At 41.2% G+C, this 13,809-nt stretch overlaps 3 protein-coding genes across 6 annotated transcripts; 2 read left to right on the forward strand and 1 right to left on the reverse strand.

Annotated features, from left to right (window-relative positions):
• Positions 1 to 363: 363 nt before the first annotated feature.
• Positions 364 to 5,172, forward strand: glyctk (glycerate kinase). 3 transcript variants are annotated; one of them, XM_010745862.3, is made up of 5 exons: positions 364 to 465; positions 1,972 to 2,339; positions 2,431 to 2,582; positions 2,686 to 2,861; positions 2,959 to 5,172. In XM_010745862.3, the coding sequence occupies exons 1-5, from the start codon at positions 382 to 384 to the stop codon at positions 3,841 to 3,843; spliced, it is 1,665 nt and encodes a 554-aa protein (XP_010744164.3). In that variant the 5' UTR covers positions 364 to 381; the 3' UTR covers positions 3,844 to 5,172. The 3 variants fall into 3 exon arrangements, with proteins under 3 accessions (XP_010744164.3, XP_010744165.3, XP_010744163.3); XM_010745863.3 differs by having other exon boundaries at positions 455 to 544; XM_010745861.3 differs by lacking the exon at positions 364 to 465 and adding an exon at positions 561 to 1,573.
• tcta (T cell leukemia translocation altered) lies at positions 4,576 to 7,019 on the reverse strand. The gene is made up of 3 exons (XM_010745860.3): positions 6,598 to 7,019; positions 6,460 to 6,511; positions 4,576 to 5,307 (listed from the first exon to the last, which is right to left on the reverse strand). The coding sequence occupies exons 1-3, from the start codon at positions 6,806 to 6,808 to the stop codon at positions 5,259 to 5,261; spliced, it is 312 nt and encodes a 103-aa protein (XP_010744162.1). The 5' UTR covers positions 6,809 to 7,019; the 3' UTR covers positions 4,576 to 5,258.
• Positions 7,020 to 7,990: 971 nt separating this feature from the next.
• On the forward strand, positions 7,991 to 13,240 carry mon1bb (MON1 secretory trafficking family member Bb). 2 transcript variants are annotated; one of them, XM_010745864.3, is made up of 6 exons: positions 7,991 to 8,235; positions 8,787 to 8,881; positions 8,971 to 9,573; positions 9,945 to 10,737; positions 11,255 to 11,402; positions 11,950 to 13,240. In XM_010745864.3, exons 2-6 carry the CDS (start codon positions 8,803 to 8,805, stop codon positions 12,175 to 12,177), a joined length of 1,851 nt encoding a protein of 616 aa, XP_010744166.3. In that variant the 5' UTR covers positions 7,991 to 8,235; positions 8,787 to 8,802; the 3' UTR covers positions 12,178 to 13,240. The 2 variants fall into 2 exon arrangements, with proteins under 2 accessions (XP_010744166.3, XP_019118445.2); XM_019262900.2 differs by having other exon boundaries at positions 7,991 to 8,127.
• The last annotated feature ends 569 nt before the right edge of the window (positions 13,241 to 13,809 follow it).

Below are 13,809 nucleotides of genomic sequence, written 5' to 3' on the forward strand. Positions count from 1 at the left end.
ATTTAAACCTTTTTTTCAATTATTTTTTTATTAGAACTTGCTTCACAAACAAAGGTAGCATACAAATCATTACAAAAGCATTTCACATGTATATTCTACACCAGGTGTAGGTAGATAAAATATCAAAGTAGCAATAGTAAATAAAATATATTGTACAAAAGTATATACACTCATCTCTTCAAGCATTTTTTACACAATTCTTTTAATTGTTATTATATTTTTAATTATTTGTTTTTATTTAGATATGTGACTGCTATGTACTATTATTGTAATACTTTTATTATATTATCTGTTTAATTTTTAATTTGTGCAGTGACCTTGAAATAAAATGCATTAGTATTATTATTATTATTATTGCTTTTTTCCCCCCGCTATGTTGGCATGGCAACGTGGTGGCGAAACGCGGTCTGCAGAGCCCCTTGTACCTTCTGGGCTACTGTACAAATATGGTGTCGATCGGACAAGGTAAACAAACAGACTCGACTTTTACGGTGATCGCATATTACTGTTAAAATAGTTATGTATAGACGGAGGACATCAGAGGGTAAGCCAGAAAAGATTATCTCCATAAAAATATTACCCAGTTTCACCAGCATAAGTGATATAATTACTACAACGACATACTTTTTATTACTGTATAAAGTGTTACGTAATTCTCTTGGAGATCGTGGGGGCACATATGGGGCACAGAGGGGGGGCGACTGAGGCACCGTTCACCCTATTACCCTAATAAAATAATGAACATTAAAATGTTATTTTATGGTCCGTGTTACATCATGTTTTCTGAAGGGAAATGTGTTATGATATAACACAATATATGAATTTACTTCATCCACCCCAGTGGACAATATTTCTAAGAGCGTGTGTTGATCTGTTAATTTACAAAATAGTTTTCATTCTTCGTCCTCATAATCTCACATTTTAATATAAATGATCCGTTTTAAATGATGTCAAGCCAAGCTGTCATGCTCTTATTTTGTTTTCCTGTAATATACTGCCTATAGCAAAAACATCATCATGTCTATGTCAGGGTGTTGGATGGTACCCAATGTCTGTCAGGTCCCATCAGCTGAAGAATGAATCCTTAGATGTTCTCTCAGAAGTTTTATGTGAACCATAATGTGCTTGACTACATGTAGTTTCTACACAGGCTTACGTGCCTCGTTGCCATGTTTGTACATGAGATCAGGGAAGAACTAACTTTAGGTCTTGTGCCCTTTGAAGTATGTAGCATCATTAACAGTCTATCGGGTATTACTGCTCATGAACTTCACCACTACTCACAGAGTAATACGAGCACTGAACTTCTTTCTGGTATGACTGAGCCATCTTCTTTTGTCCACCCAGTCCAAAAGTTGGATAACACAACTACACGGTCAAATACACAGCTGGGTGGTCAGTGGTTAGATGTACCCTGTGGTCCGTTCAAGTCAATCATTACACACAGGGTACACAACTCAAGTCAGTATCTGACCAGATTTTTTGCAACACTGCAAGACTGCTGAGCTGGAGTGCACATAACTGGCTTCCACAGGAACCTGCAGGCTTTATTTCCCATTTACAACCTTCACAGGTAGGCAGCCTCATGAATCTTAAGAAAGCTGCTTTAGGATTAGAATAGATTTTAACAAAGCTACCAATCAGTGAAAGAATGGTAAAAATCATTAATCTGAAGATATTTCCTATTTAAAAATAGATTTATTGTGGCCACTGCCGGCTTGTATTTGACCCAAGGGCTATTAGATTTATTATTTAACTGCAAATGTCATATGTATTATAAAGATTTCACTTTTCAATGCTTGTAAGTAAAGATGTGCCAGTATGTTGATAGAATTTTACTTTTACTTTAACACATACACTGTTACAGTAATAACAGTAATAGCTGACCTCTCTGCACATTGTCATATTTTATATGTAAAAGAACTTGTTTTTATGGCAACATGACTTGAATTTTCATTTTTCATTTGGCAGTTTCTGCTCAGACCCACTGAACTGTCCATGGCCCGTGTTCTTTCCCTGTTCCGGCTTCAGCCTTTTCTGGCAGTAGCGAGCAAGAGAAAACTGTCAATGGATTCACGAGCACGTGGGGTGTTTGCAGCTGCAGTGGAAGCTGTGCAGTCAGACACCGTGGTCCGGCAGAGTATAGAGCGCAAGGAGGACTGTGTGATTATTGATGGTCACAAATTCACACTCAAACACAACCTGCACCTGGTGGGCTTTGGAAAAGCCGTATTGGGTATGGCTGCAGAGGCCGAGAGGATTGTGGGGGATCACTTAGTGAAGGGGATAATAAGTGTGCCGCATGGGATTCAGCAGACAATGAAGCAGCATGGGAAAGAGTAAGCAAAAGCCTTAAGATGTACAACTTTAAATTATTACACGAAAAAATATGATTAAGCTGCATAATAACATTTTTCATTTCCATCACAGCCATCTGTTGTTAAAAGAAAACACTCGCATCAAAGTAATGGAGGGAGCCAAACACAACTTACCTGATGCTGATGCCGAGAAAGCAGCTGAAGGGATCAAGCAGTTAGCCAGTGAACTGACAGAGAAAGACCTGCTACTTGTACTGATTTCAGGTAAAAAAAAAAAAAAAAAACCTATCCTCTTTGTTGTTGTTTTTTCTACAAAATCATACCTTGAAATGTAAATCTTTAATACAAAAGCGGTGGAACTGTGTAGGTGGAGGCTCTGCATTATTACCGGCGCCCATCCCACCAATCTCGTTGCAAGAGAAGCTGGATGTTACCCGCAAACTTGCAGGTGCCGGTGCCACAATTCAAGAGCTGAACACAGTGCGACGCGCCCTGTCTTCCTTAAAAGGTGGAGGGCTTGCACATTGTGCTCACCCTGCCCAGGTAACATTTTTTTTATTTAATCAGCTTTTTAGTTTTAGGGGACAACTCATCCCCACATTGTACTCTAAATATCACTTCTCTAATTACTTCTCCACAGGTGATTGCCTTGATATTGTCTGACGTAATTGGGGACCCTCTGGACTTGATAGCCAGCGGCCCCACGGTGCAGAGTGACATCTGGCCTGAAGAAGTTTTGTCAGTCCTCGAGCGTTACAAGCTGTTGAACTCTCTACCTTCCTCTGTAAAGGATGTACTTGAGAGACCAAATACCCAAGGACAAAAAGATGAGTCTAAGACATCAGGACATGTTCTCAATGCTGTGATTGGCTCCAACAGCATTGCCCTCAAGTGTGCAGGTCGCCGGGCTCGAGAGCTAGGTTTCCGCCCTGTAGTGCTGGCTCCAGGAGTGTGTGGTGATGTTAGGTCAGTATCCAGACTTTATGGCCTTCTGGCCCGCTTTGCCTGTTCTCCAGAGGAACCTCCTCCAGAGATTGCTGCTGAGGTGCTGAGGCTGGGGCCTGAAGTAGGTGTGGAGAGCTGGGACCTCTGCCGCACTATGAAGGTTTTGGAAGATGGCCGTACCGAAGGATGGGGTGCCACGTGTCTGTTAGCTGGAGGTGAGCCCACAGTGGAGCTGACAGGTATGGGTCGAGGTGGCCGAAACCAGGAGCTGGCTCTGCGAGTGGGACAAGAGCTGAGAGGCCTGGAGCTCCCACCTAAAGGTCCTGTCTTCCTGAGCGGTGGAACTGATGGTCAAGATGGACCCACTGAGGCAGCGGGAGCCATCACTGATGCTGGGTTGTGTGAAGAGGCATATGCACAGGGGCTGGATGTTGACAGCTTCCTTAGCAACAATGATTCTTACACATTTTTCTCACGTCTTTCTGCTGGGCAGCGCTTACTTGTACCAGGCCTAACCTGCACCAATGTGATGGATGTGCACATGTTACTTATTCCACCAATTCCCATAAAAATAAGATAATTCCAAGTCCAGGGAATCTGGATAAATAAAGTGCTATGACCACAGAGTACAAGAGTGGAATAAAAAGAAAGAAAGCCACCAGTTTTTGTTGGTTTCAGCTTACCAGATATGTTGATTTTTTTTTTACCCATCCTTCTTTGCAAAACAGAACTTTTAAGTGACACGGAAACAGAATGAACACCAGTTTTTATATCTTGCTTAAAACTACGACCTGATCTGAGGTGTAGATGCTGACTGCTCCTGTATTTTGTGGCTCTCGCCCCCACACCAAAAACCACAAGGAGCTGTGGTTACTGATAATTTGTGGTACAGCCCAGGTCTTTCCCTGGTAGAACTGGTGAAGCATTGTGGTGAAATATGTTGTGGTAAAGACAGTGTCTTCCTTCTCAAAAACGACAGTGCAAACTGTTCCACCCTCAATAATATTCAGTTACTTATAAAATCCTTTGCTTAATCTTCATGATGATATTTTTGCCAAGCAATTGATTAACTAGGTGTTAGTCATTTTAGATACATAGGGTGAACTCATCACCTTGGTTACACACAGGTGATTTTTGAATTGTGCACTTCAGGTGCGTCTTAAACAGGGTGATTGTGCTTGATTAATCAATTATTTTATATTAATACCTAATTTTGTTATTACATTTTTTAAATTGAATCACAAGGGGTGAATACTTTAGATAGACACACTCTGTCTACAATTATGTGCAATTAAAGAAAACTCGTGGAATATGTACGTTATGAACTGTATTCCAAGAGACCAGGTACATTGTTTATGAAATAGCAGTGATAGAAATGACTCCGTCTACTACTGCAAAGAATTGTGCTAATGATAACTAGTCACATGCATTATTCATTTACTTACTTAATTTACTACTGTTGCAATTAAGGATTACTATTAAAACAGTTCATCCACATGATCCTGTGTCCTGTGTTGAAAAATACTGTATTTTTTTGGTCTCCATACATCATTCAAATTAAGCCCATGGTCAGAATGATACATTTCATGTCTGCTAACAAAACAGTGTTCTTAAAGCCCCCTTCATGTACACACAAATATTTTAATATTTTTCACATTTGTACTGAGGCCTCTTTGAAAAATAATAAAAACAAAAAACACTGACCACTGAAGCAGAGACATCAGCATTTAGGTATTTAAGCGGAGTAAGGTTGTGCCCAATTACCAGGCCAAAATAAATATCTCTGCACCATGTAGTTGATTTAGTGGATATCAGGGTGTCACTGTTGGTATGCATGAAAAGTGATGACACGTTTATTGGGACAGTCACGAGAAGGTGCGTCTTGAAGGATGCTTCGTTATCAGCAAAACTTGAGGGTGCATTCAGTGTTTCTGGTAGATGTAAACTGTCCAGCTATCACTTGGATAAAGTCTAAAGTCCAGCACCATTGTCCTGTTAGTCTCGATGAGTCTTCAGGGTATCTCCTGCTCCTCCTCGACTTTCCCTGCAAGAGTAACATAATGTCATTACTATTAAAGCAATTCAATTGCATTACAATTCATAAAACATTCAGTCAAACGTTCATATCTATTTATACGGTGACACTACAAACCCTTGTCACTTGTACAGTGTGTGGAACACTTAACACTTGTTCTATTTAGGTATATTTTGTATTTTATATTATTATTTTTTTTACCTAAAATTTTATAGTATTATAGTTTACTTCCTTAGCTTATGTTTATCCTTTATGTGCACTGCTGTTACAAAATTAGTGCTCTTAATGCTGAGCTGACCGGTTCTTCTCGTCTAACATATTTCATTGCATCGTTGGCCTTGTGTTAACCTGTATAAGAAAAACAAACCTGAGTGTATTTTCTTTAAGTGCTGTTGGATTGAACTGAGTGAAGCAATGCTGTAAATCCTGTGTTGCTGAGATACAGGTGAATTTATTGTGCTCTTGCAGATAATTTAGTGTTTGTGCTGCGGTGTGGGGGAGACCATTTTTGCTCCCAGTTTGACCCTGTACATGCCCCACTATTTACAGTACCCCTAACCAGAAGACAGCTCCGACCTCCCTGAACCTAGTGGTGACCCATCCGAGGTGAAGATCTGCAGCACCGGACAGTGTGGGGACAAGGTAATCTACCTGTTTGAAGCGACATGGATGCTCAGACACTTACTGTTGTGGACAAATTGCTGAAATCAATGATCAATTATTAGCTCAAGAAGTATTCAGGAGCCTCTGATGTCTTATGTAGTATTTACTGAAGCTTGGCCAAGGAGACACTCTCAAAGTACATCAGAGCTGATGTGCTCATGCTGGTGGATAGACTTTAAACCCTTACAGATAATACTAAAAATACTAACACGCCCAGAAATACTCAAAGAGAGTGTAGTTACCCATGTTTGTGTTACTGTCAGCACATTCTAGTCTGGAGCCACTGTTTGTCTGTTCAGCTATCTATTGTGTCTAGGAAGGCAACATGAGGTCTCTTCAATCCTGGTCACCACAACGTTGAGTCAGGTTGGCACCTGTTGTCCTAAAACAAAGCCAAACAACAACAACAACCACTACTACTACTACTACTACTACTACTACTACTGCCGAGGACCTCAAGGCCCACGCATGTAATCTCAGGATAGAAAATTAACTTACCATCCACTGAGATGAGGTGCCGTGTCAGGTGTGCCTCCGTTTTGTCCGGTACCTGAACATCAACAACACCAAAACAGACAGAAATGAGGCCAACGTAGCTAAAGCAAAATGTTACAAATAAAGTGGATAAACACTCACCCTGTCGATAGTACATATCGTTCACCGTGTTCCCGTAGACCTTCCACGCAAAGTGAATGGCGATAAGACTGAAAATCAACCAGCTGAGCAGGATTTTGAATATGCAGACTCTCATGTCGTTGGCCAGCCAGTCGTCAACAAATTCAGAGAGGAACGACAAGCAGCTGTCAGCGATGCGGGACAAAAACTCAAAATCCCACGGTTCATCCATAATGTCCGCTTATTCAGTTTCTATTAAGTCAGTAAGATGAACTTGTTATCCATAAAAACAACAACATCGCTTTGCCTAGGTAACGTATGACAGCCTGGCCGCCATCTCTGCCGTTGGGACGTTTGTATCAGCAGTGACGTTGGATGTGACGTAGTTACGTAGTTACGTAGCGTAGCTCGCAACGGCAAAAGTGCGTCAAATATTTTTTATATTTACTCTGCAATAATTAAACTTCTCCTCCTAGACTACTCGTTTTACTATCGCCGTAGTATTATGTGTTTACGCAACACATGGCACTATTCACAGCCCGTGTGCAACAGAAAACTAATGAGACTGCCAGCAGGGAACAGTAAGCTAACTGTTTTTAGCACAGCAGTCCCCAAACATTAGGAAGAAACATTTAAATGTTACATTTTAACTGCTTTCCAGCTGCGGGTTTAATCTCCAGCTATTTTTTAACTGCTTTCCAGCTGCGGGTTTAATCTCCAGCTATTTTTTTTGCAATTGTGGCCTATTTTACTGTCTGTCAGCAATGACAGAGAGTGTGCTCAGGACGAAGCTGACTTTTAATTCCAGTATTTCCAACTGGGGTAACGCTATCTACACTTGAAAATCTAGTGCCCGACTACATCGGTGTGTACGGTAAAGCGTGTGAGCGGCTTCATGGTGCCTTCAAGTGCACCTCGGAAACTCAGAAATCAAACAATCTCTTTTCTAAGATACATTATGCAGATTTAGAAAAGTAAGTCATTAAAAAAACAAATGAAATTGTTTTCTGACAACTCCACCTGATTCTTGTTCTACATGTCCCCAGCTACTTCTGCGGTGAATTTCAATGTATTTTACTGTTTCATTTTCTAATAAAGTGATGCAGAAATCATACACAATGTATGCATCACTTTATTAGAAAACGGTACAATAAAGTAACTTGAAATTCACCACAGAGGTAGCTGTGTTATGTTTTTTGCTTTGTACTGTTTGTTATTGTGCTGTAATATTTTTTAAATTGTGTCTGCAGATGGAAAGCAGCTGTAAGCAGTAAATCAAATGTAATAATTTATGTTTATGTTTAATACTGTACATGGTCCCATTAAATGAATTAATGAATTTCATTATGCAAAGCTAAAAAAAAATAAATAAGGTTTACTTGTGAAAGTGTTCAATAAATAAAATAAAAACCCACCAAAACAAATTTACGTTACGGTCTCGCGTACTGCTGTCTGGTTGACGTAGGCTGCTGTGGGCGGGACTAACCGACCACCGGAGCAACCTGATTGGCTATCTGAGCTTGTCATCAGAGACTCCGGATGTCTGCTGTGGTAAGAGGAAAATTTGTTTTCTGCTTCTCATTCCTGACAGCTTGGCTGCTGATGAAAGTTAATGTAGCCGACTAGATATTCAACCCGACGCTTCGACGGTACAAAGACGTAAGTAAGACCGGTCTCCTTTGGTTATCCGTTCAGTTGTAGTTGACCGCGGTAGCTTCTTGCACGCTTACTGTTGAGCCAAGGCCATGAAATTGATCTGTGTGTGTGTTTGTGTGTGTGTCGCCTGTTAGCAGGCAACGTTAGCCCTGCAACTACAGTCAACACTTATTGAGTTGCATCGGTTGCATCATCGAGACAAGCCAACATCATCTTTTTTTTAAAGTAACTCATAGATATTATTAATCCAACCTTAGCTCCCTAGCTTGTGGCGCTCAAATGCCGTCTGTCTGTAGTGTAACATTAGCCAGGCTGCTAGAAGTTGTAATCAGTGTTAAATTCCTGAGTCTGTTCGGTATCTCGGAGTTGTAATGCTCCCCTGTAACCAGTTATCCTCTGTTATCATGTGACCTGACCACTGGTCCAGTATGAGTGCTTCTATTCATGAGAGATTGAGATGCACGCTGTCTCAAGTTTCAAGATGCAGCCACTGAAAAAACACACTTATGATTATACTGATTTGTTTCTTCATGGCACGCTTTTATTGTTTCCAGTGACTGGGATGGTATCATGGAGAGAGACAATCATCAAGAAGGAGAGGCAGAGGGAGTGAAGATTTGTGATCCACCCTCTGAGAGTAATCCACCTGGTAAATATTGAACGTTTAATTAAAGCTGTTGTTATATTGAATTTTTTTTTTATCAAGCATTTCATCATTTCATTTTGTTTTCATCTTAGCTGACACCTTGGCGACTTCTCTCTCCCTCTTGGGGAATCACATGTTTCCTGATCCGGTGGAGAGAAACAACGGTACCGCTGTGAACAAAGACGAGTCTGCGGATTCACTCCCGTCAGATGTTACAGCAGAAGAGGAGAGTCTGGATACGGAGCCCCATTCGAACCAGGTAACAAAGCTAGACACTGAGGAGGAGGAGACAGAAAACTCAGACTGTCAGGACAATGTGTCCACCCAGCTGTCTGACACGGGAACCGAGGACGCTGCCATTGACAATGACCAAGGCGACTCTGGGGAGTTTGTCGTCACGATGTTGGCCAAGGCCAAGCTGGAGGAGCAAGGTATAGGTGTGAAGGGAAGGTCATCTCCCTTGTTGGAGGCAGGCACCCAGGAATCTCCCGCGTTTATGTCTCATCGCGACGAGGACGTGACAGCGGACAGCTGGCGGCAGCACAGGAAGCATGTTTTTGTGCTAAGCGAAGCAGGCAAACCCATCTATTCCCGATACGGCAGTGAAGAGGCTCTTTCGTCTACAATGGGAGTCATGATGGCACTGGTGTCCTTTGTTCAAAGTGGAGATAATATCATCCGCTCCGTCTATTCGGGTGAGAGCATTAGTGTGTTTTTTTATTTTTTATTTCATAACCTAATTGTAAATGTCAGTTTCTATTTACATAAATGAGGGCAAGTGTAAAGATTTCACAGAGGATTGTGGGTTGTGGTTGGCTATAGAGGCGAAGGTTAATGATTACCCAACTCACAGAAAGGGCTGTGCTTTAGACAACCATGTCCAAAAGATGATAAGCAAGTAGACTTCAGTGCATACACAGTATTATTTTACCTTTGCTTTGTATTTATTTGAAGCGCAACATTTTATTTTACACTACCACAACATGTCCAGTATTGTTGAGTGCAGTGTTAGCAGACATTCAGTGTTACTTCTCTAACATTTGTTGTCGTTTCTTCCTCCCACCAGAGAAGCACACTGTGGTGTTCTTGCAGAAAGGGCCTTTAGTGCTGGTGTGTGTCTCCAGCAGTCGTCAGTCTGAGCGGCAGCTACGCGGAGAGCTCCTCTACGTGTACTACCAGATCATCAGCATGCTCACCCAGGCCAGCATATCCCGCATCTTTGAACACAAGAAAAACTACGACCTGAGGAGACTCCTCGCAGGCTCCGAGAAGATCCTGGATGGTCTTCTCAACCTGGTGGATTCTGACCCCAGCTTCCTGCTCGAAGCGGTACACTGCTTGCCTTTAGCTTCCTCTCTCAGGGACTCTCTCAGCCAGATCCTGCAGAAAGCAATCACCCCCAACCTGGTTTTCTCCATCCTCATCGCCAGAAACCAGCTGCTCACCATCGTCCAGGAGAAGACAGTCATCGAGGACACCAGGCTGGAACCGGCTGACGTCCACCTCCTGCTCAACCTCATCGGAGCCTCCTCTGCCTTTCAGGCCGGGGAGATCTGGACTCCCATCTGCCTCCCTCTCTTTAATCCTGACTGTTACTTTTATGCATACATTTCTTACTTGGACCCTCCGGAGTGCACTGTTTGTCTGCTGCTGCTCTCGACAGACAAGGAGGCTTTCTACGCTGTAGCTGACTGCAAGAGGAAGATAGAGGAGGCCATGGTGGCTCAGAACTCCCTGAGCCTCATTGCCAAAGTCCAGTCGTACAGCGTGAGCCAAGTTGGCGTCTCAGACCTTAGACACTTCATGTACAAGCCGTTTGACGTGCCAGACAACTACCGCCAGCTCACTCAGTTCACCAGGTGTGTGTGTTTGTATGAGCCTACTTAATGCTGCTGACAAGTTAGGCAGTGATTTCTCTTTTTGCTTTTAGAAATGTGTTTGTGATGCAACATTTTCTTTCTCTCAAGAAAAAGTAAACATTTTTACATGAAGGCCATGGCTTTTGCACAGTATTAATACCTTTCTTTTTAATAGGGAAAATATTAACAGCTATTTACTCTTAAATGGAAAACAGCTTAGTGTGGTTGCTGTTTACAAATGAAAATGTCCTATTTTTATATTGGGTACTCTGGGTTTCTGAAATGTCTTCCATTAAGTACTTTAACAAAGAAACATTATTTATTTTAAACTAGATTATCCGGAACAACGTTACAAATAGCTACAAGTCTCTTACTCTGTCTCATCAATATCAAAAATCAATACTTTTAATGATGATAAATTTCAGCACGATAGACTTTATGTTCCATATATCGCTGTATATTTTGTCTACGTGAAACCTTTCTGTGTGTAACCACTGTGATTTGTTGCTGCCTGCAGCCCAGAGATGGAGGCACCTTACAGTAGCGAAGAGGAGAAAATGAGACTGCTGGACCTCTATCGTTATATGCACAGTCGCATCCACAGCACCTCGCGGCCTCTTAAGCTCATCTACCACGTCGCTGAGAGGGAAACACTTCTAGCTTGGGTAGGTGATTGACAGATACGTTATTGCTCTTGCTATGTACTGTCGCTACATACTAAAAACTTGAGTGTTGTTGACATCGATGTCATGCAATCTGTTCAGCCAACGAAGCAGGACACAATTATCTTATCTTGGCAACAATGGCGGGTAGTTAATCTGGTTCTGTCTAAAGGTTGAACTCCACTCTGGATTATGTGCCGGACTATTTCTTGGCTGTGCACAGAGTCTATATTTACGTAACCTGTCAATTAGTGAGCTTGTGCTGGTGGGTGTTTTAAATCTTTGGACAGAGCCAGATTAGCTGTTTGTCCCCGTTTCCAGTCTTTATGCCAAGCAAAGTTAGTCAGCCTCTGGCTGTAGCTTAATATTTGATGAACAGATTTGAAACTGGTGTCAATCTTCTCGTCTAACGCTCTGTAAAGAAAGCAAATAAGCTTTTTTTCCCCCCAAATGTCAAACCTTTCTCTCATGCGCATGTAGACAGTGACCGATTGTTTCATTGACTTTCAAGTCCACCCTCCTTAAATGTCCATTTTCCTCTCTACTGTAGGTCACGAGTAAATTTGAGCTCTACACCTGCTTCAGTCCTCTTGTGACTAAGGCCTGCGCCATCACTGCTATCACTAAGCTGCTAAGGTGGATTAAGAAGGAGGAGGACCGTCTCTTCATCAGATATCCCCCAAAGTATTCGACCACCCCAAACCCCAGCAAGAGTTCTCGAGGTGGCAAATCTGACCAGCAAGACTCCACAGATAACGGCTTCTTATCTCTTCTATAGGACTTTCTTTGTGCTACTATAGTTGCTCTTCCTCATTCAACAATAGTTTGTACACTGGTTCCAAGGTATTTTTGAACCCTCTTATTGGACTTGACAGACTTTGACTACTGGAATCAAACACTACATTTTACACTATTTAAGAAGGAACGACCTCTCTTGTCAAACTAGTATTATTTCTTTACCATAACAAGAAAGCATGTCGTTGCATCACTGCTTTCGATCTGAAAGAGTCAGGGCAAAACAGCATTAGTACGTTTTAAAATGAACTGTGGTAGAAAAATAATTGCAATGATATTTAAATGTTTTTATATTGTTTTATTACTGCAACAAGAGAGACGTTTTCCTCACGGACAGTGAATGTATCACACATGACAGTTCGTTTGCATATTTGCATATGCTAGAACTAGTCAGCACTTCTCTCTTGTGTAAGTTAAGATGAGGAGTAAAATTTACTCTAGTTCTCGCATAAAAATTTTTTTCATGACACAAAACATCTTTGTGTTTCAGAACAGGATATGCAAGAAGTGTGGTTTTAGCTCAACATAAACTGGATTAACGACTGGAACAGGGATGGGCCACCATGTGTCATTCAGGGCCTTGAACAAACAAATTGACCTCTATGAATTTGGTTGCACAACCCTGCAGCAGAACTAGAAAACACGGTGTTGTTGTTTTTTACAGCAATTCAAATGATCAGGTTTCAGTCATGTTACGTTTGTGCAGGAAATAAGTAGGACTTTCCAACCTGTTCCACCTGATCACTTCATCTGATCATTGTCAATGTTGTTTTCATTACTAGGAGTCAAACCTTGTCACTTTGGTTATTATTTGTTAAGCTAAGAAGATGCCACTGAGCTCACATGATGTTTTTCTGCAGATAATTCTAGTACAACTATCAGTCCACACTTAATGTAGTGACTTCAGGCGACTTTTTGGATAATAGTTTTGTAAAGATGGTCTATAAATGGTAGTCCCATCCTTGTGTCCTATGAGGAATTTACTGTCAATTAAAGTCTTAAGAGTATGTCTATAGTATTATGAAATAAATCCCAGGTTGCACAAATGTACGTTTGTCCTAATGAAGTTGAGATGTTGTTTTGTTCTTGGAAAGAGCTTTGCCATTTGTTACTAACTGTAGGAAAAATACACAGTGGGTAGACTTCCAATTAATTGCTTGTGTCTTTCAGTCAGTGAGCTGAACATATACGCGTAACACTACGAACAAAGATATACCAGGAAAAACCTCAAATAATGATTTAATGAGCTGTTCTTTCTGGGAAATGCATTATGGGAATCAGGCAGATGTTTTCGGTTAATGGTAAAGATCAATAACTCACAACATATTCAGGATCTAACAAGAAGATGCAGTGAAGTTTATATCTGGCTTTCTGTTTTTTTTTACAGCATTATAAGTTTAAAAAAGAAAATTAGTCGAATTAATGTAAAATAGATGACTTAAACATAATCTTCACTTTATTTTCTGACATGAAAAGATAAATATGGTCACCTAAACACAACCACATAATGGATTATGAGTTAAGTTGCCATAGGTTTAATACATGGTTGTGTTGGCAGCAGGAGGCTGCATTCGAAGCCAGGGGTGGGTCAGGCAGCTGACCAGTTCTGATGTAT

This window comes from Larimichthys crocea, chromosome VI (assembly GCF_000972845.2).
Source record: "Larimichthys crocea isolate SSNF chromosome VI, L_crocea_2.0, whole genome shotgun sequence".
Taxonomy (NCBI): domain Eukaryota; kingdom Metazoa; phylum Chordata; class Actinopteri; family Sciaenidae; genus Larimichthys; species Larimichthys crocea.